Source organism: Phodopus roborovskii, unplaced genomic scaffold (assembly GCF_943737965.1).
Source record: "Phodopus roborovskii unplaced genomic scaffold, PHOROB, whole genome shotgun sequence".
NCBI classification, from domain to species: domain Eukaryota; kingdom Metazoa; phylum Chordata; class Mammalia; order Rodentia; family Cricetidae; genus Phodopus; species Phodopus roborovskii.
In genome coordinates this window covers 3,012,601-3,039,449 of record NW_026126408.1, presented here as the reverse complement: position 1 = coordinate 3,039,449, position 26,849 = coordinate 3,012,601, and the positions used below count along the sequence as shown (strand labels likewise).

The following is a 26,849-nucleotide window of genomic DNA, read 5'->3' as shown; positions in this document are numbered from 1 at the left end:
GGAATGTTTATAATATGTGCAGCATAGAAACATTTTGTATATTCTGTTAGTTACAATAGCTTGCGCTATGTCCACTCAACCCTACACAGTTTGAGCAACTTGATTGTCTTAAATTTAAGCATTTGGATAATGGCATTAAGCTAATTCATTGGTTTTTGAGTTTCCACCAGATTGGACATAAACTTGAAAGCAAAATTGTAAATCTGATCCTGTAAACCCTCATTGTGATCAATCAGGAAAATCATTCTTGCTGTGAATGAACGTTTAATGAATTGTTTTCCCAATTTGAGACTGAGCAAGTGTTCTTATTGAAATTTTAAAGACTTAATTGTTTAAAGAACTCTCCCAACTACTGGAATGACAGAGGTGTTCTTTAAAATATTTAAAGTGCCAGCACCTAAAACATTGTAGTGGAGATTGTGCTTAGAGCTGTGTACTATGGCCCTCTGTTATTAGCTGTGTGTCTGTGGGATCACAGTGTGCCCTTAGGGTATGGACCTGGCAGAGTGATCTCATCACTGGGACAAGATTTAACTCTGCACAGAGTGAGCTCGACATGGTTTACAGTTCTCACCAAAGTAAGTGTGTGCAAACACCTTTGCCTTCACACAGGCTAAGATGGAGCATGGCCCAAGCAGGACCAAGTGTCACAATTACCCTGTAGCTGTTCTGGTGAATTGAATGCTGGTTAGAAAGGTCTTACTTAGGCCCTCCCATTACTCTCTGGCAACTCTGTCTCTTCCACTGTATCTCAGGCTCTAGGCTGAAGCTCCCTGTGGGCTCCTAATCACCACCACTCTTAGACCCAGGGTTGTCCTTGAGCTGGGGAGAGAGTGGATTAATCACTGTTTCAGAATAGGTTGTGTCAGTCTCTCTGTTTAACTTGCTGGAGGGAAAGGTAATTATTGAAAGAATACTGTTACCACTGTGATTTCACTGGCTTCTTAAGCTCAGTTTCCTTCCTCATGTTGGACATGAATATAAAAAAATGTTACTTGCATGTCATGATTACAGGAGATTAATAAATGATAAACATTATTTTTATTGTTAAATGTGCTCAATAAAAAATTTAAAGTGTTATGGGGGAGAGAACATAATTATTACAAAATAAAAATGTCTTGAATTTATGTTACCACATTTCACAGTTGCTCAATTTAATCTTGGAGCTCCATAATAATTTCCTTCACTGTGGTGCTAAAATTATCCACCACTCAGATACTTGTATTCTGCCCATGGCCAATGACGTGTGTGCCTACTTGTGACAGGGCACTGAAGTGGACCCACCTCTTTCCTTGTCCCTGTTTCTCATCACCTACAAACCCTCGTAATTACAGTTTTTTTCTCCCCCCCCCCCCGACTTGTCAATTCCCCTTTTTTTGTGATTCCATCCTCATTGTATCTGCTTCCTTATAGCCATGATGGTTTTTCTCATGGAAAATTACCAGCAAATTAAAATCATTGCTTTTTACAAGTTGTGTATGCCATAATTTTGCAAGTTGTGGAGGCTGCTTCTCAGCTGGCATCTGTGGCAGTATCAGAAGTCTCCTCAAGAGCCGAAGATGTGCGGAATAGGACACATAAAACAAGATCATTGCATTCATGGGTCTATAACTCCAAGTTGCTGCTGTTTGTAAGTGACCCAGGAGGTGTGTAAGTCACAGAGCCTACAGGCTGCTGTGTGGGAGCAGGTCACCCAGATGAGCCAGTCTAAGCCAAGTTAGGAGCCTCAAGAGTGGTCATCCTTCCTCCCAGCTGAGCTGCCTTTAATAATGCCAGGAGACTGGTTTAGACTCTCCTGTGACATCCAAGCTATTCCTTCTCCTACCTGCTTCATCCTCACTCTCCTCTCATTAACAGGGCTAGGATGCCTTCTTGAAAGGTTTTTGGGACTCACCAAATGGCATGGTGTTCTAATGCCTAGCACGCATATCAAGCATATCAAGCAGGTTTCAGGTCAGAACTTCTGAGTCTCTAGGTGGAGGTGATAGATGGAAACACATTCAGCAGCCATAAGTCAGATGGAGGCCCAGCCTGCCTGAGCAGCTCTGAAGACCAGGAGTCCATGGGTATCCCAGTGCCCAGCATAACCCTCATCAGTCAGGTCCTCTGCATATGTGAGCAACACACACCTGCTCACATTCCCTCTTCAGGCTCTACATCTGTTGACGCTGATCCTTTGCATCCCCACAGGTTGTACAAAGGCAAATGAGTGCCAGTGGATTGGTCCGACTTCCCTGGCAACATTAGGCTGAGGCATGTACCTGAGCTTGAGCCTACTTATCTGTTCCCTGTCAAGGCCTGTCTTTTTTTTTTTTTTTTGAGATGTTATGTCCTGACTGTCTAATCTGTGAAGTTGTCAAATTCAGTGGGTTTGTGGTTCTCCCTACAGCTTGGCCTCCCTGCAGTTCCCTGTGTGAGTCTCCTAATTTTCTCTCATGGTGCAGACACTGGAGAAGATTCAACATGTAAAGACTGAGTGTTTGGCCAATAGCTTAGCTAAGAGACTACACATTCCTAAGTGAATCACATGAACTGCATCCTCTGTCCTCACAGTCCTTGCCTGGGCCATGGGCTGTCTGTCCTATTGAGATGTTTTTTTTTTCACAAGGTAGAGTCACCTGGGAAGAGGGACCTTAATTTAGAAAATGTCCCCATCAGACTGACTATAGGCAAGTCTGTGGGGTGTTTTCATTTTCTTAAGTAATGATTGATGGGAGGGTGCCACTCGACATCAGGTGGCATGAGCAAACTAATAGACTGTATTCCTCCATGGTGTCTGCTTCTGGTCCTGCCTCCTGGTCCTTGTTCTAGCTTCACTTCATGGTGGAGTATAAGCTTTAAGATGAAATTAACTATTCCCCAAGTTGCCTTTGGTTGTGGTTTTATCACAACAATAGAAAGCAAACTAAACACTATCCATTGTCTTCTCAGACGATATCTGTATTATTTAATAAAAAATGTCATTTAAAGCTACAGTCAATAATACATTTAGTCTAAACACGAAATGTTGAGGCTCTTTGTCAATTAGTGACAGCATATTGAATAAATAGCAGGCATGGATGCTAAGAGAGACTCATTTACAAGTTTTAAGTATGATATGTACCATGTTACTTTAGAATAGATGAAGCGGTGTTCACCCTCAAAGGGGGACATATAGGTGAATATGGAAATACAGGACAGAAGGTAAGAGTATAGTAGGATGTAGAATGGAGGCTAAGCTGGGCCAGTCACAGGTGCCTTTGTTGTGTGTCACTATTCTTAGGGAGATGTGAACCAGTGTCTACTTACCCCAGATAGGGAACCGACAGCAGACTAGTGTAAGCATACTACTGACATCCAATTTGGTTTTATGGGGGTGCTTATAGGAATGTGAGTGAGAGGTCACTAGTCCTGGACAGCTGCATCCCAATGGGTGACAGTTCATGAGAGCAGGAACCCTGGAGCTCACTGCTCAACTTCAGGCAGCTCAGTAGTTTGGAAAGTATATCCTTCAGTCTGTCCTCATTGTCATCTCTTCCTGGAATGATGGGCAGGGGTGTTGAGAGTGCCCTGGGTTTGAATGTTCTCTGTTCTGCCGTGGGGGATCAGCATAGCAGAACAACCGCCCGCAGGGCTGAGATCCTCCATCCGTTTTCCAGAATAGCTTAGCTTTAGTGCAGTAGGCCACACTCACTGTCTTCTCTTTGGTCTAGTGTTCACTTCTTTGTGTCACAGCTACAGTTAGGACACTAAAGGCAGTCAGCTCAGCAGGCAAAACAGTTGTGTTTTCTGTCTCTTTGTTGTAAGGGTTATCTTACTGTTACTTTATTCAGAGTCCTTTTCTCTGATGACAAATTCAGCAAGTGGAATAAAAGACTTAAGAATGAAATTCAGGTCTACCTGTAAAGATCCACACTTGTTTATTGTTTTTGAACCACTGATAGTTTTCACGGTGAAGGAATAGCTTAACTATATCAAGAATTTCATTTACTTTAACATTAGAATTTTAAACATTTTAAAAACATTGTCTTTGCTGATGTCCTTTGTCTCAGTAGATAAGAACTAGATGTTAGCATCATTAGTAGTTGGTAACAGATGCTGTGAAGTCTGCTGAATGTTTAACACTGTACATTTATATTAATTTTCAGATACACAACAAAAACTGCAAAAACAGAATGAGGTGCCTCCATTTTACCTTTAGGAAAAACAGGCCTCTGAGAATTAGAATAAATTGTAGATCTGCATAGTGAGTGTATCCTCTGCCAAAGCAATATTATACACAGATGTCTAAACTCCTGCAAAGATGGCCATAGCTAGCCAGGGAGTGGTTACACACCTTTAATCCCAGCACTCTAGAGGCAGAGGCAGGTGGATCTCTCTCTGTGAGCTCAAGGCCACCCTGGTATGTAAAGTAAGTTTCAGGACAGCCAGGGCTACACAGAGAAACACTGTGTCAACTCCCCTGCCCCCCCCCCAAAAAAAAGATGGCCAGAGCTTACCAGGAGGGGAATGACATGGACAGCAACTCTACTCACACATACATACATGCATATACACACAACCATTAACATATACATACACACCCAAGTATAAACACAAATGCATATATACCTAAGTACATTCACGTGCAAACATAAACACATACAAACAAATATAAGTACACTATACATATACATATATATATAAACAAATATAAACACATACACATAATACATATATGCACAAACATACCACACATATGTAGACACACACAGACATGGAAAGTGTATCCAGACGCAGCAGAAGGTTGTACTTTTTCCCTGAGTGGGACTCACCTCCTCTGTGATTTCAGGGTGTGAAGGAGCTGTGCCTGTTGCTGCTGCACCAGTCCCTGCTGCTCCCATCCCTGAAGCTTCTCTTGGAGAGTGGCAATGAGACTCTACAGGCCATGGCCCTGGAGCAAATCTCAGCTGTCACTAAGGTATGCCTAGCTGAATTTACTACTGTTCTTATTATAAAAAATGTGTATATAGTGCATTAATCTATCATTAACAATAACCATGATTAAATTCCTGGCTACTTAATAAATAATGTTCTCTGACTATAGCAGTTACTTGTGATCTAGTCAGGCAGTATACACTTGGATTCATAGGCAGCTACTGAGCCTCTCCCATGAACTAGACTCTGGTTTCTGAGAACACAGATACGTGTAACAAAACATCTTCCCAGAGAAATAGCATCTTAGTTGCATGAGCCAGCAGCCCATGGATTTGGGTCTGGGGAACTTGACCCTGCTTGAGACTGGTGTCTGTCTCTGAGGTTGTACATCATAGCTGCTCAAAGACAGAGCACACACTATGGTCATCTGAAGTCCAGAGGTCTGGAGCTGCTGTCCTCTGGAACTGAAGCTCAGCAGAAGCAGCATTTGGACTTCAGACAGACAGACAGACATGCTTAAGTTACGTCACATTTGGAGATTCCTCCCTCAGGGTTGCTGTCTTGCGATGGCTGGGGAAAGCCGTGATCTCTTTCCTTTAAGATGTACATCCTCCAGTTAGATAGATATCCCAGGGTTGTTGAGATGTACAGTCTCCAGTTAGATGATAGCCCAGGGTTGTGTTGTAGCAAATTCATACCCACTGATCCTTCCCCAAGCCCTTCTGTACAGACATCCTTGTCCCATGTGATCACTGTGTGTGCATTCATGTACACACAGACATGAATGCAATGCAAGTTTGCTCTGTATCATTTTTACCATTTGTACTGTCTCCCTGTCTTCTGGGAACCCAAGACAAGGGAGTTCTAGAACAGAGGTCTGTGTAACCCAAATGTTACATAAATTGGATTTGGCAGCAGTCATTGAAGACCCATTGCCTATGATCAGCTGTTTCTTGAAGTACCCTAAGGGTGTCTGCAGTGACTTTGGGATGGCTGCTGTTACCACTTATGCTGGCAGGACCATGGGGAGGACAGACTGAAATATTCAGGGGTCATTCTATTGCTAGCCTCCTATCTCTCCACTGATGGGAATGTGTTTTGTAACTTTATAAGAATTGAGAATTACAGTGAGTTTTTTTCTTAGCCTGTTTTCTTTTTGTTTGTTTGGTTGGTTGGTTGGTTGGTTTTGTTTTTTTTTTTTTTTTTTTTTGTTTTGTTTTGTTTTGTTTTTCTCTTAAACCTGGGGAATATAAAAGAAGATGGAGCTGAACAAAATCAAACCATGATTCGCTAACATGTTCTCCTCCCTCAACTAGCCTTAATCCCAGTTTAGTCTCCCTGAGTTCCTGTTTAGGTATTCTCTATAAGATCTCTCAAAGACTAAGATAGTGGTGTGTTATACTGACCTCTCCCTCTTCATCCTTTTCCTGTTACACTCCTGGTTAGGATTCCATCTCTCATTATCAAAATTCTTTATCTCAAATACATCTGTCAGAACTGAGTGGGGATGCCAAACCACCAGCTCACTGGACACCCCTGAAAACACTATCAGACTCAGAAAGTACATGAGAACTAACTGGCACTAGAGGATCTCCATGAGAAAGTTCTGGGAGCTTGTGAAGTTCTGCACCATGCTAAGACTCTGAACCTGAACCTGCTCTGTACACTGTGAGCAGTTTGCCTGGGGCCACTTGGACCGGCCAGCTATGCCCACTGGGCTTGAAACTAAAAGCCACAAGTCTAAATCACTTACATGTGTCACTCACTGTGTGGAGGCACTCATGTTTAGACATCAGTGATGAGAGTCTGCCTTAAGGTGAGTGTATGAGGACAGTCTGCCTGTGCTTCTGAAATGTACACCACCAAAGGTTGAACATCCTCAGACATGTTACATTCTCTGAAAGGCTAAAGTCTTATCACTTTGAATTTTTAAGGATTTTAACTCTTATATTCACTTGTAGGAAATAAACAGTAAGGTCTCTGATACTCATTACTCATCTTTCCCAAGTTAAAATCTGCTACAAGTATAGTAATCACGACCAATATTGTAAGCATTGACACAGCCTGTTGACCTCTTTTCTTATTTCACCAGTTTTCCCCACTTCTGTGTGTCTGGTTCTGTAACACTGTGGCAGGTGGCTCTCCTGTAAGAGCTACAGTTATGAACCGTGGTGTCTCTGTGACACAGGCCTTCATTCTACCCTCTGTAGCCTCAGATGCCTTGGCATTATATAATCTGGTCTTCATCTCTACAATGTTGTCTTTTCAAGAGGTCTGGATAAATGAATATGCAATTACATAGTCTGCCCTTGTTCTGCAACACTGGGAAATGGTCTGAAAACATTCCCCAGAGAAGAGCATCAGCAGGAAGGACTGTGTGCTCCTGGCCAGCCGGCTGTTTTTAAGCCATCCCAGCTGTTGAGTGAGAACTAGAAAACCTATTCTACTTTTGTTGGTTCTTTCCTTGGCGCTTACTCTATCCATTACAGAGGGCTAAGGTTCATCAATAACTTTAGTTTCCCCCTTATTGGTTGTTGATAGCTGTTCCTGTTGACATTAAAAAAAAAAAAAGTAACATCTGGCAAAGGGAACCCTCTGACAGCAATTGGTCCACACGGTACACAGATCGTAAAGGAGAAATGCCCGCACGTGTTTGCTGGCAGCCTGTATTATTTCCGTGGTCCTTATCAGATGCTGACAGCTCTATAGCAGTTATGGGTGCAGAGCTGGCTGCAGCTTTCCCTTCAGCAGCAGGACCCACTTGTCCCTGTGGGCTCTTCAGGAATGGCACACCTCTAGTCACAGAACGTGACCTTATACAGATAGGCATGATACGGAGTCTCTCCTGAGATGGAATTGCCGATGGAATGGCCTTGGTGGTAGTCTGCCGGGTGACACTTCCATCAGTCTTGGTGAGATTGAGAGCTTGCTCACAGTATAGTGCTCACCAAGAAGGCTGTTCCTTGGCATGCTTGAAGTGGATTTCAGGTACTTGTGAACTGGAATCTTCTGTTTACTATTCCAGATGCCTGGTAGTTCCTGTCTCTCACTATGTCATCCTCTGCTACTTCCCAGTCCCTCTGTCTACCAGCCCATATCCTAGACTCCTAGTATAAAAGTAAACCATATTCCCAACTTACCAAGGCCTCTCTCCTTTAACGGTGACTACATCAGAGATATGGGCTAAAGAGTGTGGCAATGTCAGCACTGAAAAAGACGACAGCAGAGGTGCCCCAGTTGCCCAGCTGGATTTTCTTTGTAAGCTCCTCACCTTCGCTAAGGCCAAGCACTGCAGGGGATGGACCACTCCCTGATCACAGGGCACTGTGCCATTGTGAGCCCATAAACAAGGCCTACATCCTTTATGTTGTACACATGGACCTTAGTCTTTCCCTCAAGAGGGACAGATTCAGAGTGAGTGGGGCCATCTTTCCATGGCAGACTTCACAAGTCTAGCCCATGTGATGCTTCCATCTTCACATCGAGACACCAGAACCTGGCAGGTCATCATGTCAGAGCTGGAGGGAGAACCTTAAAAATGCTCAGAGGAGCTGTGTGGGTTGGTAAGCTCCTCTCCAATGCCTCAGCTTCCCCAAGTTTCTCTCTAGTAGGAGTCACTTCCACGCTGGATTGCCATTGGTGTTGCCTCCTACACCCCCACCTCAGGCTCACACCTTTCCCTTCTTGTCTTGCTGTATTGTGATAGCAGGCAAATGGAGTGAGGGACTTCATGACTTGTCCTGTGTCTACAGAGCCCTTCTTTAGTGTTGTCCCTAATATCAGTTTTTATTTTTCTTCTCAAAGTATTTTCAAAACAATTTTCCAGCTCTTTTAGTGGTGCTGTTTTTGCTCAGAAATGTGGACTTGTGAACTTCCGTGACAACTCAAAAGTCATAGCAATGTTCCTTCCCTACCATCACCAAGTCTCACCTGTGTATCTGTCTTGATGATAGATTCTAGCAGCACCTCACAGGGCCTGGCTGCTTCTTCCTGTGTTAGGAAGCTGATTCACTCATTTTTGAACCTATTTGACTTCTGAGCAGCCAGTTTTGAACAGCTCTAGTGTTTGGTTGACTAGTGTTATAGACAGATGCTACCTACGTGCTCAGCTCAATGCTGTATAAATAGTGAAGATGTTTGCAAGACATACATAAAGATGAAATAAGACATCATCACCATTTAAATGAAGTATCTAGGACAAAATGATCAGAAACAACAGTGAATCAGAACCCAAAGTCTAACACCCCACTCTGTTTACAGCCACGACCAAGCTGGAGTTTTTGAAGGTCATCTCCCCATCTTGATAGATCATAAACCAGATGGCTTGGCCAAAGTCTATTAGATGTTCTGCCAGGGGTAGAACTCAGGAACTGCCGAGGAAGTAGAATCGAAATACCATGTTCAACTACAGGATACAGACATTATCTTGCAAGTGTTTTCATTTGAAGTATACACTTGTGTTGCTCTTTTCTCTTTTTGCAATTATAGGTCAATATTTTTAATAACTTGGGAAGTATTGGTGTTATGTGAAAAAGAGGGAAATGTCCTTCCTAAGTAAATGGTAAAGCATTAGTAATGATCTTTAAAGTCATATTTATGCTGCTGGAATACAACTCACCTCACTGTAATTACTCTTAATTTGATGGAGATCCATAAAATCAAAGGTTTTAATGCAGAGAAAGCTCATTAGGTATTGTTGAGAGAGGAACCAAAGAGATAGCTTTAGTGGTTGGAAGACAGTAATACTCTGTGTCTATATCTATACATTTCTTTCCCAAGATCTGCAGAGTTTTATTTAGCCTCAAAAAACAAACAAACAAACAAAAAATGATCACCATACTAACACACAGAAGAGAGAAGCTTCTCATAGATATATTGAGTCTTTCCCCTTCTAGAAAGTCCCTTATTCCCATTTATCTGCCTTAACTGAAGCTGAGCTGCACACCAGGCTTTGTGCGAAACACATGGGAGCTTGTGCTGCTGTCTGGCCTTTCTGATGTGACAGTGGAGTTCCTAGAGGTTGCTCTTACAAGGCCACACAGATGTTTAGCAGCACATCCTATAACTTGAAGGATGGTCTCCTGACTCTTGTTTAATGGGAAGTCAACCAACCCTTTTGGACTTGGCTCACACTTATATCACAGCCAGACTGAGACCCAGTAAACTATATTTTTTCCTTTGAGCCCTTTTCCATATCAATTAATCCAATAGCAAGAATATGTGATTTTCCAAGGCTATAAACCAAAGATGAGGTCAATTCCTAGAAAACTTAAGATTCATATTAAACATATTTTAAGTCAGAAAATTACACATGGACACACATGTGAACTTAAAACTTAAATTTTAAAGCAGTTAGAGAAATTATAAGTCAATAACTGGTTTCCCAACAATATAAAATCTCTATATATCAAATATAGCAACAGCAGAATTCCAAACAGGAAGACAAAGTGTCAATTTATAGTCATACAAAGAACCCCAAGTTCTGTTAAATGAGCAGAGGTCCCAATCCCTCCCCCAACAATAGCAACGAATGGTGATGGGAAATATGTAGAGGAAATTCAATTATGTAAATACATGAATCCAGAATAAAGCAGCTATGAGACACCATTGCCTGGCTCCTAAATTAACACATTCTTTTATTTAATACCTACTGCTGACAGACCCACACACTGCCACCATTACTGTGACCTGGCTGTTTGTCCCCCTTACATGCCTCAGAAAGGGCATCACCCATGTGCTGTGTGCGGTGGTAACCTGAACAGTTTCCCAGGCTGGATGGCGTCAACAACAGAGCATGCTTTTCTCACAGTTCTGGAGATGAGCAGTCTGAAGTCAGAGCTATGGCCAGCTTGTTTTCCCCTGAGGTCTCTCTGTGGGGAGGTGCCTGTTGTTGCCCTTGTAGTTGCCAGCTTTCGTGTATCCTCAGTGTGTTCTTCAAAGGGCACTCGTTGTAGTGGATAAAGCCCATCCTGGTGCCTTCTGCTCACCCCCTAGTCTTCATCACCTCTTGGGAGGCCTGGTCTCTAACTAAACCTACTGTCTGTCTGCACTGGTGGGTAGAGACCGGGAGCTATGCAGTTTTGGAATGCGGGAAAGGAACACAGCACAGTTCAGTTGCTAATGACCCAATATTAGCTCTCAGAGATGTATAGTATGGGAAAAAATAAAGAAGAAAAAAATGTGTCTAAAAAGTATTCATTGTAGTGTTTCAGTAATCTCCATTTAAAACAGATAATTTATAGCAGAAGTTAAATAACAGTGACATCTTTTCAATAGGCTATTTTGCAGCCATTAAAATTTTTAAGTATGGAAACCATAAAAACATCCTTAGAATTCTTAGTGTTATTAAGAAGACTAATGTCACATGGTCCCTTGTGAAAAGACTGTCAGCTCACAGTTCCTGGAAGGGGAATTTGGTCACAGTCTTGCTCTCCTGTGATCCCGGCTTAGACTGATTTTAATTCCAAGAACAAGTGGTTAGGAGACATATGGTGGAGAAGCAGAAACTGCGCTCAGTAGTAGGCAGCACCAGTCCATTAAAGGCTTTAGAAGAATGTGAGACAAAAGCTGTTGGGGGCCTAATGGGTTAACACAATGTGGTCAGTGCCTAGAGTGTTGGCATTGGTGTGGAGTAAAGAGTCTGGCTGCCATGCGATGACAAAAGACAAACAGGTGGGTAGTGAGGTGCTGAACTAAGGCTATGGCTGGCACACTTCTCTTTAAAGTAGTTAGAAGGATTCAGACAAAAGCTATCTCTGTCATTACTCTTATTGTGTGTATGTAGGAGGGTCACACACACTCCACAGCACAGTGTGGAGGTCACAGTACAACTTTTGGGAATCAATCCGGGATGGAAGTGAGGTCACCAGGTTTGGGAGGCAAGCCATCACCCACTGAGCCATCTCGTCACCATCCTCCTCTTCTACTTTTCAATATGGCCTTGAACTCACTATGAGGCCCAGGCTGGCCTTGAGCGCCTAATGCTTCTGTCTCCTAAAAGCTGGAATCACTGATTCGAGCCACTGTGCTCAGCTTTTGTTTACCTTTTCATCCTGTACTTTGTTCCAGATGTGCACAGAATAATTGTGTCCACAGCATTTTCCTTGCAGATCACAATGCTGAAACTGTTGTGTGCTTCTACCAAGAGGCAGGCAGGTAGCACAGGGGGACAGGAAATGAAGCAGTCACTGCCACTTTCCCCACACTCCATCTTGAGAGGCAAGAGTAGAACTCCCCCAGGCCTTTCCCCGCTCTTTGCCCATGACTCTTGGTCTTGGCTCTGCCCTTTCCCGGGGGCATCTCAGTGAAGAACAGTCTCGAGCAGGCCTCTGCTCCTCCTGCTCTCTCCCTGCCAGTCTGTGGGCTGCTCCTGGGAAGACTGGGCCCCATTCAGAAGCAAGTGTGATGGATATCAGGTCTGAACAAGCAGTGAGAGGGCTTTGGCAAACAAACCCTCTCTTCCTTCAGCTGGAACTATCTAGATACCCCAGCCTTGAACACTTACCTAGGACATCTCACTAAGCAGTGCCTTGACTCAACCATTCATCCAGAAACTTTATCAAGCATTTGACAAGGGCTTCCTGGCACACAGGCTGCTCTCTGAAAGCTGCTATAGAGTCTTTACTTTGAAGGGTATACCAGAAAATGACATGAGAGTAGTAACCCAGAGGGCATGTGCTTGCTGCACATGTACACGATAACCATGTGGAGTGAAACAGTAAGACCTACGCCTGTGGGGTGACTTTTTCACTCACATCCTTATTCCACAAATATTGGGGTCCCATTGTCCTCTCCACAGCCACTCTGACCATGGGGGCTGCATGAGTAAACACAGGCTATGGAGTCTCCAACCTGAGGGGCTGCTGTTCTAGAAGGAGATCAAGAACAGACAACCTGGGAGCAGAGCTGCTAACATCATGAAACGCCCACGCAGTGGTCAACTATTTCGGGAGGATGCAACTGCCGTAGCAGGGTCCTGTGGAAGCTGGGAACACTCTCTGGAGATGTGGTGGGGATGCAGGAGCCCTGTGGTGTTAAGATTCATACTTGACAAGTGTCAACAGCAGGGTTGGGCTTGGGCAGGGGTAGGGTGGGGTCGAGAAATCACTCAGAGCTTACAGGCACATGGACAAGCCTATCAGGGCATGATGGGAACACTTGCCCTCACTAGCAGGAGAGCCAGGCTCTTAACACCAGTTGCTTCTCCTACATAACATCCCCAAACAACAAAGCCCAAAGCCCAGTGGAGACCAACTAAATATTTACCTAGGTCAAAGGTGTTTGTGTAAGACTTTGGGAAGCACAAGCTAGGCGTGGTGGTTTGTACCTGTAACCCCAGCGCTCCAGAAGTCGAGATAAAAAGGTTGCTGCAAGTTTCCAGTTTTAGGCCAGCTTGAGTTACCTGTGAGACTCTGCCACAAAACAAGTGTGTGAAATGAGAAGCCAGAGGAGTGGTGCCAATGGTGTGGAGATGCCTGGATAGCAGCATCCAATGCCCTTGGGATCAATTGCTGCCAAGAGAAGATCCTTACCACACACTTGTACAGTTTATATAGCTGTGACAATGTTTACTGAAGTCAGCTCATTTGGCCATTTAACCCATACAACGCTTGCATCCCCCACCCGCCACCCCGCATCCCCTTCAATAGGTGAAGCAGATGGTTCAGCATAGCATAGCGTGTATGAGCCTGGCTAACAGCTTTAGGAAAGGTCACGAGACAGTGGCACTGGAGCTGATGTCTATGTCGGGCCACGAACGACCCTGATGCACTATCGATGGAGCCAGTAAGGTATTAGCTGTGCTTGCTGCTTTCCGTCTTTGTACCAGGAGATGGTGTCCTGCTCAGTACCTGTCTTCTTCATAACAAACAGGCAGGAAGCGTATACTGAGTAGACTTCTGTGATATAGTTGATCTAATTAATTAATTGACTTTTAGTTAAAGCATGCCGTGACAGCAAATAGAACCAGCTGTGCAGCTATGTCATGATGCCTGATGGCAATGATGATTTCTCATGTGCCATCCATGTTGACTCCATTCCTTGCAAGATAGAATAATAATTCAAAACAGAAAAAAAAATGTAAACCAAGTGGCAAAGCTGGAGAGAGCCATGTGTAGACATGGAAGACGAGGCCTGTGCCTCCCACAGGCTTCGGCAAGAACAGGCTTCGGCCCGCTGTTCTTTCGTGTTTTCCTCCTCGGGTTCTGCAGAGCAAGAAGACAGGCTTTCTTACCTTGAAAAGATTTGTCGTTGTGTGGCTCTGCATTCAATAGAGAATTGGGGAGTAAAGAACACAGATGAAAAGACTAAGGAAGCGGTGAATGTGGTTGTTGGGAGCCAAGACTTAGGAGTGAAGATTGGCCTAAGTGCCAACTGTGGCTCTCCATTTCACTGCAGTGTCAAGCAAACATTTCTTGCTCCTTACTTTCCTTAGGTGTGAAAGTGAGGCATGAAAGCGCAGACTTCCCAGGCTGAACTAGAAGGAGCTCTTGGAAGTACTGCAACATTGAATACATGTGTGGCTCAATGTATGATTGTTGGAATAGTCAGGGCTCAAGCAAGGGTCTGGTACATTGTCTCCTTGTGCTGAAAGGAAGCCATGTCAGTTGTCCCATCTCTGACCTCCAGGATGCTCAGTTCTTCCTTGCACTGTTTGGGTAGGACATCTTCAGCTGGACAGATATGCATAATACTGAAGGCCAGCAGACCACCTGTGGCCGCCTCATGGAGAGCACAGGGGACTGTGGGAGACAGGGATGCGAATGCCCACTCACGGTTTTCTCATTTCTTGAAGGTGGATGACTCCAATTGTGACCAGGAGCTACTTGACCTGCTTGTGGATGCCAAGCTATTGGTGAAATGTGTCTCCACACCCTTCTATCCACATATTGTTGATCATCTTGTCAACACCAAACAGCAAGGAGGCTGGGATGCAGAGGAACTGGCTAGACACCTGCAGGAGGCAGGCTATGAAGCTGAAGCTGGGTCACTCCTCCTGGCTGTGCAGGGGACGCACCGGGCCTTTAGGACTTTCAGCACTGCCCTCAGTGCAGTGAGGCAGTGGATATGAGCACAACTACCCATGACCCTGCTCCTGGCAGGAGAGTGCATCAGACCCCGAAGCAGAATGTGTAGCAGTTAATTGTTGTCTGTGTTTCTCACAGTCACGAATAAAGGTGAATATAAGAGGCAAGTGGATGCCTTTAAGTGCTTTCTTCTTCATACTGATGGGTTAGCATGCTCTGTTGTTGCTGTTGGGTTTTTGTTTTTGTTTGTTCTTTTGCCTTTTCTGGGAAGAACACAGTTAACTGAATCTGAAGCTGTAGCTCAGGAAATTGGATATGGTGGCATGTTGTGTGTGAAAGTATGCATACCCAGTGATTTGGCCAGCTGCCCTAGGCTGGAGGAGGAATAGTCCTGTGTTCAAGGCTCAAGATGGTTCTTGTGGCCTTAGGTCAGGTGGTCTACCTCCCCAAACCTTGAATTGATCATATGAAAATCAGTGTTATATTTTATAGCTCACAAAGTTATGGAGTATTGTATGAGGGTTTGTGTAATGAGTCTCCGTCTTACCAGACAACTCCCATATAATGACATGAAGACTTATTAATTATGAAAGCTTGGCCTTAGCTTAGGCTTGTTTCTAATTGGCTCTTATAACTTAAAATTAACCCATTGCTATTAACCTATGTGCTGCCGTGGGGCTTATGGCTTTTCTCTCTCTTCCTGCATGTCCTGCTTCCTCCATGTCAGGCTGGCAATTCCCACTTTCTTCTTCCCAGAGCCCTCTCTGTCCGGAAGTCCCACTTATACCTCCTGCCTAGCTATTGCCCATTAAGCTTATTATTAAACCAGTCACAGTGAAATGTCCTTACACAGTATAATCAGATATCTCTATGTATCTCACCACAGGTGTGTATTTGTGAAGCTCCATCAAGTACATAGAAAATGGCTTAAGTAATACTAATTAATACTCATTGTCCTTCCTGTTAGCTATTAGACTATGTGAATGTTGACGCTAAAATTCAGCCAGATCAGGATCAACACATGGGGCCGCTAATCAATGAGCGTGACTGTCAACATAAGCATAGTAAACCTGACACGCATGTGCATACATGTCCATAAAGCCACAAAAGGGATGTTGCCCATGGCGAGGGGTAAGGACTCTCACACATGATGCACTGCCACTTACTCCCTTGTTCTTTCTGCCCCAACACGTGACCAAGAACAGAACCTCTGCACTTGATTTTCAAGAGAGTCTCATTCAAACCTCACAGCAACAGCCTAGGTCATGGGATGGGGGAATCCATGCCAATTGCATGTCTATTGTTACCACTTTATTATGACTCAAAGGTCCTTTATTGTGGTTTGATAAGGATCAGGAAAAACAGATAGGCTGAATAGATGTTTATTCAGGGAGAAATAACTTACAACGGAGATAGATGGACACCAGCAGGTTCCTGGTCCCAGGGATACCTCTGGATGCTCTTCTGTCCCTGTGCTGCAAGCAAGAGAGCACTTCCAGGCCCCTTCCCCAGACCTAGTTCCCCAAGGTCACATCCACCCCTGTCCCTACCCCTACAGGTGCAGACAAAGTGAATATCTTACTACAATTCCCCTTTTAGTCTAAAGAAAAGAAAAGACACAAAACTATATACAAAACAGTGAAAAACAAGTGTGCTCTAAGAAAAGGAAAATCAAGAACAAACAAATTTAACACTTACATATTTAGTCCTCGGGTGTAGGCAGGAAGTGCATATGGGCAACTTCCAAATGGTACAGTGAGGACTGAAACAGCAGGCTACCTGAACAATCACCCAAAGTCTCACAGCAACATTGGTACAACCAGTTTTGGCTGAGGCCTAGAGTATCTGGCAGACCACAACAAAAGCAGGGAGGTAGAAAGGCTGTCTTACCCTGACTTGGCAAGACTAAGGAGTCTTCTGTGTTTGTCTCCTGCAAACACATAGAACTGGACATCGAGGTGAGGGCAGGACTTTGCCCAAAAGGCCATTAGCCGATGCCAGGATGGACTCCAGAAGGAGCGACAACAATGTCCAACATATTTTCAGGAAATTGCAGGGTGCTGTCAGGAGCAATAGTGTCTCATGTCAATGGAGTACTGATATTAAAACATTTAAATGCCGTGTTTGCAGGTTTATGAAGTTTGAAGATTAAGCATCTATGTCTAATTAATCTCATAGGTATAAGAAACATGGGTGAAGATAATCTGTAATACTTAGGAACCTAGCTATAAAACTGATTGAAACTTCCTTGAGTAAAGCAGGGACTAATACCTAAACAATATAACTATATATGTATATGTACATGCAAATCCCTAAAACAGAGGTAGAGTAGAAATGTCTTGACCAGAGGTAGAACTATAAAGTGCAGCATGATAAAAATACCCTAAATTGTATCCATATACAAAATGTCTTGAACAAAAGTAAAAGTATACATACATAGAATATGGTAAAGATAATGTGCATAAAACATCATAAATGGAAAGATTTTATACAATATGACAAAATATAATATACAATTCATCTGGGAAGGGAATATAAACTTAAATTTAAATAGGTTACCACATATCAGAATCTATTACAATGTAAGCTGTATAATACTAATATCTCACTATTACTAAAATAATTCACAAGAAGATAGGCTAATATACCTATACCCCATCTAAACCATACCTTTCCCAACCATACCCTATACCTGTCTGAGATACCCAAGTCTAAGCATCACCTTCCATACCCAACCCTAAGTAACTAAAACCAACCCTATGAAGATGAATATTATCCCTAAAAGCCAAGAGTAGGGAAAGGGGACATGGTTATCTTAAGATTACTTCCTGATGAAATGGGATGATGATTGCTCCATGGGATCCTATAGGAAGAAAATTTTTAGCAACAAAATTTCTTAATGGGACTGGCTGTCTCTGTGTGACAGGAAATGCTTGACTGGAGTTCTATCTGAAACTCTGGCCAGGATATAATAAGAAGGTGCACCATTTCAGCTAGTACCTTGCCATCAAGAAATAATTTAGGAGGGTATTAGCTGATAATCAATAGGTATAATCTACATGAGGATGGAGTGGCATTTTATTAATCTTTTGACATGAAGAATAACCTGGAAGAGGCTGGTCAGTTTCCATGTGCTGTCAAAGCCATAGGATGACAATAATTGTGCTCTATGTAAGACTCTTTCTTGTAGCATATTAGAGTAGAATGGTCACCGCATCCTAATGCATGTATGATCTAGGGCACACCAGCCTCTAAGGATGTTGTCTCTTCACCTAGTGGTCTATGTCACCACCAGTATTCCCTTGCTCCTACTCCTCTAGAAGCAACTGTGCAGTCTAAACAGAAAACTCTAGTTACCTTGGGAGACTTCCTGTTAAGTCCATTTTCACAACCCTTGGCCTTTGAGTTCCTTTCCCCAACTTTCAGTAATACAGACTTGAGAAAGACTGTCATAAGTCTCAAATCTTTGAACAGAAAGGGATAATCTTTTATATCCTCATCTCAAGACACACTTGAAAGGTTTAAACAGTTGCTATGGATAGGGGGACAAGAACAAAATGCAACAAATACATTCCAGATGGATAGCACACAGTTGCAGAATAGATCCAGAATAAAGTTGGTCTTCCATAAATTCCAAGTGAAGTGAGATAGCATGTCTTTCTGGTGAGGGATTCATCAGTTACCTAAGGTTTTCTCTTTGAAAACAAAACAGAGCAAGAATGGCTGCCATGGCCTCCAGATGTACAGTGTGGAGACCTAGGGTACAGACATGGATGAACCGGTATAGCTCTGGAGTGGTCTTGCTTGCATACAAAATAGCCTAGGTGTGAATACAGACCTTAAAACAGCCTACTTGTTTGTAACCCTGGGTTTCCTCCTCTGTAAGTAGGAGTCATGGTATCTAACTCAGTTTACCAAATCACTTCACTCATTTAGTCATGATGAAAACCTAGGATTGGCTCAAAAACAAACTTTGGCCTAATGCCATGTTCATTTCACCATGAAGCGCCTTAGACCCTCTGCTGAGCCATTTGCATGAACTTTTGGAAGCTATTTATATGACACTCTCTTCTGTTCTCCATTCCTTTCTTCTATTCTGATGAGTACCAGGCTGGACTATACAGGCCCTATCTCAAATTAAAGCAACAATAGCTTGATAATTGACATTTCCAAACTCCCCTGTCTCACTTATCATTGAGGAGCCTCCATGCAAACCCTTCCTGGTGCCCCAGCTTTCTCCTATGTGTATGATCTGACCACACTGACGTTCTTTGTAGACAGCTATTATTATAATATCACTTAACTGACTCAAGAGCGAATCAAGGACTCTTGAAGTGTTAAAAGCCACTTTTGAAGGTCACCTGGGCCAGGGGTTACAGTAGGCTAGACTAACTAGACTCACCCAAGGGTAATTGAAACACTGATGCCTGAACATGGAGTCCATCACCCCACACTCTGGCCCACAAATGGAGTCAGAACCTCTAAGGTGGTCTTCCAAAAACTCCTAACCACTATGAGTAGGGGAACTGAACTCTCTCCCTAGATTTCATCCCATGTTAACCACCTGTCAAGTCACTTGCCTTCATTCAGAAGCAAATTGAAAACTCATTCCCAGAGAAAAACTGTCATTGTCTTAAGCATTCTTCAAGGCTGATTGATTAAAACTTCAGTGGATGTAGAGAGCCAGAATGTTGCCATTCCAGAGCCAAATTATCTTGGACTTTCTCTAGTTCCATAAGTAGTCATTTACTGCTCACTTCTGTCCATGATACAACATTCTTATAACTATCAGCAAAGATCCCGCTATTAAAAAGCATTTTTTTAATGGGCATTTTGTCTGCATGTATTTCTGTGTACCATGTATATCTCTGGTGCCCACAGAAGCCAGAAGAAGGTACCAGATCCTATTGGACTGGAGTTAACAGGTGGTTATGAGCTGCCATGTGCATGCTGGGAACTGAACCCAGGTCCTCTAGAAGAGTAGCCAATACTGTAACCACTGACCCATCTCTCTAGACACCATGTAATATAGATTCCCAATTCCCATTAAGATTGTCACTGTACAGCATCTGAAACCTGTAACAGAGACTTCCCAGCTTTGCTATAGCCCATTTAGCTGATGTTTCTACCAATGCCTTTGAACAGTGCTGGTTTATGACTTCCTTTGTTCTTTTCTGGAAAAAAAAAAAAAAAAAAACTTCATGAAACAGCTACCATGTTGAAGCATGGAATTTAGGGTAAGTGGAATCTGTGATCCCAAGCCATTCATTGCTCATATTTGGATCCAGGATAAACTTAGTTACTCCCTTTGAAGTAAGAGACGTGTTTTCTTTGTCATAGAAAAGGCCCCAGATCAGTCCTGTTTCTCCTTACCAGTCCCATCTTGGAAGGGCTAGTTTTGTTTCATTGCTGGGATAAAATACCCTGAGGAAGCAATTTAGGAGAACAGCCCCCAGGCTCGTAGATTTGAATCCTTAGTCATCAGGGAGTGGCACTCCTTGAGAGGAATTAGCAGGTGTGATCTTGTGGGGTAGGTTTGGTCTTATTGGAGGAAATAGGTCACTGGCTGATGGGCTTTGAGGTTTCAAAAGCCTAAGCCAAGCCCAGTGTCTCTTTCTCTCTTCTTGCTGCCTGTGGATCTCAATATAGAACTCTCAGCTACTTTTCTCGCACCATGTTTGCCTGTGTGTCACCATGCTTTCTGCCAGGCTGATAAGAGACCAAACCTTTGGAACTGTAGGCCAGTCCCGATTAAATGTTCTCTAAGAGGTGCCATGGTCCTAGTGTCCCTTCAGAGCAATAAGACACCAACTAAGACGGGAAGAAATGGTTTATTTCAGTCCACAGTTCCAGATGACAGTCTATCATCATGAGGAAGTGAACGCAGGGACTTGAAGCCTCTAGTCTCATCATCATCAAGAACAAAAGGAGAATGGATGAATGCATGCTTAGTGCTCAGCTCACTGTCTTTACTCCAAATCCCAAACCCAGGGGATGGTGATGCCTAGTGTTCTGGGTCTTCCAGTATCAACCAGTATAATCCAGGCAATTACCACAGGCCAACCCAATCCAGACAGTCCCTCATTATGACTCTGTTACCTTCCCAGGAAACTCTAGGTTGTGTCAAGGTAACCACTAGAAGTAAATGTCACAAAGAAGCTGGTGTCTTTGTTGCCCGAAGCCATCTACCACTCTCTGGTTCTCAGGAGAAGGTGTGTTGGACTGGCTTGAAGAAGAAGGGATCTAATATCAGAAAGATGTGAGAAGTTCTGTGGCTTATTCAATCGAAGCCCAATTTGGACTGGGAGATAAGGTTGTTTTGTTTGTTTGGTTGGTTTTAATCAGCTGCCTTTGGTCCCTGGGTCTGAATAGGAGCCACCTCTGGAAGAGACAGGATGAATTAAGTTTCAAAATGAGGTTTTACCTTTTTGCAAGGAAATCTCATTATGATAAATCTAGTAGGAACTCATTCAAAGGCAAGCTCTATAGTTAACTGTAAATGCTGAAGCTCCATGCTCATTTGGCTCCAGCAGCCGAGGATTCAGTCACTCTCCTTAATAACTCAGAAAATAGACTGAGGCCTGTTCCAGGGCTTGACAGGAAGAAAAAAGGATTCTTTATTTGAGTACTCATGCCGTGGCATTCCTCACCACAGGCAGACCTGAGCTGGCAGGCTGGTTTTCCTTTGTGATAAATCCAGAGCTCTTCAGTGTGAGAGCAGCCTTGCACACTCAAGAGCATTAGAGGATAACCTGCTCACAGCTGTAAGTCCTGGAAGTTCACACTACTCTGGGGCTGGTGTTGGACTTCCAGGCCCATTCCAGAAACATAAGCAGGGGAGAGAAGCCAGAGCTGTGTGATTTGATGCTGGTGGGTTCTGGAAACAGGAATTACCCTAATGCTAAGGAGAACAGAGGGAAATCCAGATGGGGACTTGAACCCTGCTCTGACCCATCTGTAGCCTATTGATGTAGGAGTGGGAACTGTTTTTGCAACCAGCATACCTGTTGCTGAAGCACATACTGGACTGGACTAGAGCAGGCCTACAGATCCAGACTGAGGATACCTTCTCTGCTTGTCTTCCTCTGGATCTATTAGCCACCACGCCTCCTCCTTGTAAGTCTCAATCAAGTTCATTGGAGAGAAAGGAGAGGATGAGGATGGGAAGGGAGAAGAGCTCCTGGAAGAGAGGGAGCCAGGGGAAGGTGGACCCAGGCCTTGACCTTGCTCAGCCCATGCTGGGAGGCCAGACAGGACACTGAAACCCTGAGGAAGCACCCTGACTGTTCCCTGCCTCATCTTTGGACACTTTAATCATGACTCTCTCTGCACCTAAACCAGGCTAGGGCAACATTCAGAATCCTGCCCTTCCAGAGCTTGTATCCATACTCAGCTCTGTCTAGATACAAGAAGTTTTCATCCACACTCCACCCCATCTGGGCATTCCCTGTAAGAGCCTCACTTCCTTTGGTTCTTTTTGTCATTAGTCCTCCTGGGGGGGGGGGCGCATGTGCTCCCATCACTCAGTAAACTTGCTCGCCTGCATTTCTCTTATACCTTGGCTGGAAAACTGTTCTAGCAATAGAACAACATAAGGAACAATATGTTCAGACACTGCCTATGTGTGCAGGGGGTCATCATTTGGTGGCATGCACAGTGACCTGCTAAGCCATCTCACTGGCCTCTTATGCATGGTATCTTCTGTCAGAAGGAAGGGAAGTACATCCCCATCTGTCTGTGTATGAGAAAGCAAACACTGGAATGTATTGATTTATTGCCCGAGACTTTCTCGAGTCAGGATTTGAATGTATTGTCAGTCTGACTCTACAGCCCAGTTTTCACACAATTTCATGCTCCTTGAGAATCGGGGCTTCATGTGCCCTGTTAGGACTTTCTGTATTTATGTACTTTGAGAAAGGGAGAGACCACAACCAAAAGCACATAACATAAATTATGTCCAGATTTTCTAGGCAGAAGTAAAGTTCTCTGATAAGTAGTTTGCTTATCCTTGTTTAGAAAAGGGACGTTCCCGTTTACACAAAAAAAGGGGGGGGTCTTCAAAATCCCCATAAGCCCATACAACTGGTCATCAGTGTGCCACAGTTTAACCTTCCCAAACTCTGGATAGAATATGGGAAGAGATGGGTTCCCTCATTCAGAAGGAGACCTGTGCAGTGAAGGGCACTTCAAGGCCCTTTAGTCCAACTTCCTGCCCTCCTTTGCCAAGAGTCTTTACCCTGGCAGGTTTCTGTTGAACAGTGAATCAAAACAGCTTCTTCCAGAGATGGGACTTTGGTTGTTTGAGAATTCCATCATTTCAAAGATGCCTCACATCTTTTCTCAGTCTGTGGGATGGCCCTGAGTTTGACTTTGTTCCTGGCACGTCCCTTTACCAGTGACACTGAGCCCTGCCCCTCTCTCCTCAATTGCCACCCATCATGCATTGGGCTGAGTCCTCTCTACTTGAATGCTCCTCCTGCCTCTTTTTCCCAGGCTGCAAACAGTGGCTCCTGTATTTACCTGGATCCCACTCTTTCCTCTTTGACTTCCTCACCACCAGTCCATGGCCTCTCTTGGCAGGCACATCAGCTGCCTGCTTATTGTAGACATCTTCCCTTTGGTGAGTCTTATCTCGAACTCTGTAGCATGGGGGTAAAAGCATCTTCCATGCTTAGGTTGAGAGCTGCTTCATGTCACATAGAGAATCTCTTGTAGGCAATCCTCACAGTGACCCTATTATATATTATTTTTCGTGTATTTTATGGAGTATCATGAGATTCAGGGAGATTAAACAATGCTGTTAAATCATAGCAGAACTGAGCTGGTACCTGCTTGTATTCTTGCCCTCATCATCTGTGGTACCATGTTCCAAGCAGTGTGTGTGTGTGTGTGTGTGTGTGTGTGTGTGTGTGTGTGTGTGTGTACAATCTTAACCACTTTAAGTATTTAGTACAGTAGGCTGAAGTCTTTTTACTTTGTGCAGTTCACCCTCAGAACTTTCCCATCTTGCAGAATTGAATCTTTCTACCCATTAAACAGCTTCCCATCTCCCCTGACTCCACTGGAGCTGATGCTGGCCTGTTATGCAAGTGAACACAGGTAGTATTTGTCTTTTTTATTTTTAAACTTGGCTTACTTAATGAAAGAAGGAGGCTTTTGTAATTTTTTTTAAAAATTGGAGATGATGGTATGCTGAATTATGTCCAATGCACTTCCATCTGGGAAGTTATTCATTTTCTTTTTTGAGAAATTGAAAGGATGGGTTAAATTAAAACTTTCCTAATATTACCATTATGCTTTGCCATCTCATTTCTTGCATTTCTCAAATAAGCTGGAGGAGTCTTGCAGTATAACACTGGGTGCAGCCACAGGATTTTATTTAAATAAATATCTTACCTGGTTTGATGATAGCTGAGGCTGCCTTAGAGTAACTGCATAAGTTTAAGCTCTGAGGTTGTAGATTATCTGAGTCTGCCTTCTAATGCAGAAAGCATTTCCCAATGCTTTAAATTAGTTCATCTACTGAGAATATTCCCTGAATCCAGAAATCTGAAAGAACTGATTCCAAGCCAGATGTCAGATCTGTTTGAAGTAGTATCCCTGATAATATTCTCACTTATGTATAAATGTGCACATGTTCTGCTTTTCAATTTTTTTTTAAAATTGTGTGTGTGTGTGTGTGTGTGTGTAGGCGGACCTTACTGTCCTGCCAATCAGCTCTGTCCTGTCAGCCAGCTCCCAAATAACCACACAGAGACTTATTATTAATTATAAATGCTTAGTCTATAGTTAACTAGCTCTTACAACTGAAATCAACTGATATTTCTTATCTAACCTCCACCAGGTGGCGGTACCTTTTTTCAGCATGGTATGTTCACCTGCTTCTATTGGGTCTACCTGGCGGCTCCACCCTCCTTCCCCTCCTTCTTCCCAACATTCTCTCAGTCTGGTTTTCCCACCTTGCCTCTTTCTGCCTAACTATTGAGAGTAATACATATTCACAGTATACAAAAGGATTATTCTACAGCATGTGTGTGGGTTTGAGTGAATGAGTGTAGTGCCTACAGAGGCCAGAAGAGGGCACCGAGGATGCCCTGGAGCTAGAGCCACAGGTAGTTGTGAGCCTCCCAGAGTGGGTCCTAGGAACTGAATTCAGGTCCTCTGTGAAGGCGGCACACACCTCTCCAGAATCCATTTTCTAATTCTTCACTCAGCTAAAACAATCCATATTTTTCTTAAAAAATCATCTCCTTGGAGTTCAAAAAAAGTATTGAATTATAAACAGGCATTCACCTTTATGCTTTATTCTCTATGTCTTTATATAGTTAGGGTGTTTTGTTTGTTTGTTTAGTTACTTTTCCTGTTGCGGATAAAATACCCCGACAAGAGTAAAAAGGGAAGAGTTCATTTGGGCTCAGAGTTCCAGGGGCATGCAGTCCATCATAATGAGTGTCTTAGGGTTTCTGTTGCTGCAAAGAGGCACCATGGCCACAGGAACTCTTATAAAGGAAAACATCTAATTGGGGCTCAGATCCAATACAGTTTAGTCCATTATTGTCATGGTGGGAAGCATGACAGCACATGAGAAGTCATGGCACTGGAGAGGGAGTTGAGAGTTCTACATTTGGGTCCACAGGCAGCAGGAAGAAACTATGTACCACTAGCCTGGCTTGAGCATGTGAGACCTCAAAGCCCTCCCCCATAGTGACACACTTCCTCCAGCAAAGTTTTCCGCACCTACTCCAACAAGGCCACACCTCCTAAAAGTGCCACTCTCTATGAGCTTATGGGGGAGATTTCCTTTCAAACCTCCACAGGGATGAAGGCGAGGAAGGCATGGTAGCAGACAGGAGGAAGGCTGCCACATCCATTATAACCACAGTCAGGAAGTGGCTAGAGTTAGAGTGTTCCCTATCTCCTTTTGATTAAGTTCCAGCCCCATACCTTGATATGGTGCCACCCAGTACACACCTCAGCTAATCTACAAACCTCCTCACAGGTGATTTTAGGTCCTGTCAGGTTGACAACCAATGTTAGCCATCACAGCCATGTACATTTCTGTTGCTAATTTTGTACATTTTAGGCAAACTGGGTTTTGTTTGTTCACTGTGATTGTTGGGGCAGTTGAATTGTCACCTCCTGCTGTCCAAAGCTTTGATTTCCCAGCATTCCTTCCTTTCTCACTCATCTCTAACAGGCCCCAGCTGCAGGTTTTGTTAAAGTTCATAGGACTTAGCTTTGGAGATAGACTTAGATTCCATTATCCAGCATTTTCCTATGTGTCTGGAAAGACCTCCTCATTGCTCAGATCCAATACAACTGAAGGACCCTTTCCCCTCCAGCCCTGATTTTTGCAATCAAAGAGGAATGATTTTGGCTGAGCCTCTGCTCCCAGCCCCTTTGGGGATCCCACAAGAAACCCATCTCACTACCCCCTGTGCCTAGATTCCCCCCTTCTTACTTTTTCCTTTGTATTAATTAATTCTTTTCATTTATGTTACATCCCTACTGAAGTTTCCCCTCCCTCTCCTCCTCCGATACCCCCTCCCCCAATCCACTCCTCCTCTGTTTCTGTTCAGAAAGGGGCAGACCTCCCATGGATGTCAACAAAGCATGACTCACTGTTTACTTTTAATGTCTCCTCAGAATCTCCTCCAAAAGGGAAGGTAGATTCCCCTGAGAGAGAGTGTGGTGGTTTACCTTAGACAGTTGTGCAATGGCTGTATGTGGAACCCACAGGCAGGCTAGCCATGGTGGGACATTCTCTACACTGGTAAGCGAGCACAGAAGAGCAGGGGCTGGGAGCACTGGGTCCGGAGCTCAGATGATCTCTTGTGTCCCTTCTGCACTGGTTACCAACTGGCTCTGCATTTCTCTGCTGCTGGGTTAGGCTCTTTCCTGAAGATGATCTCCAAGTGGGAGACACAT

At 43.7% G+C, this 26,849-nt stretch overlaps 1 protein-coding gene across 1 annotated transcript in view; it reads left to right on the top strand.

Annotated features, from left to right (window-relative positions):
- Nbas (NBAS subunit of NRZ tethering complex) overlaps positions 1 to 15,051 on the top strand; it is a 261,552-nt gene extending 246,501 nt beyond the window's left edge. Inside the window, exons 51-52 of the mRNA XM_051181643.1 lie at positions 4,811 to 4,939; positions 14,690 to 15,051. Coding sequence (XP_051037600.1) covers positions 4,811 to 4,939; positions 14,690 to 14,965 — 405 coding nt within the window. The 3' untranslated portion in view covers positions 14,966 to 15,051. The remainder of the gene's footprint in view (positions 1 to 4,810; positions 4,940 to 14,689) is intronic.
- Positions 15,052 to 26,849: the final 11,798 nt, after the last annotated feature.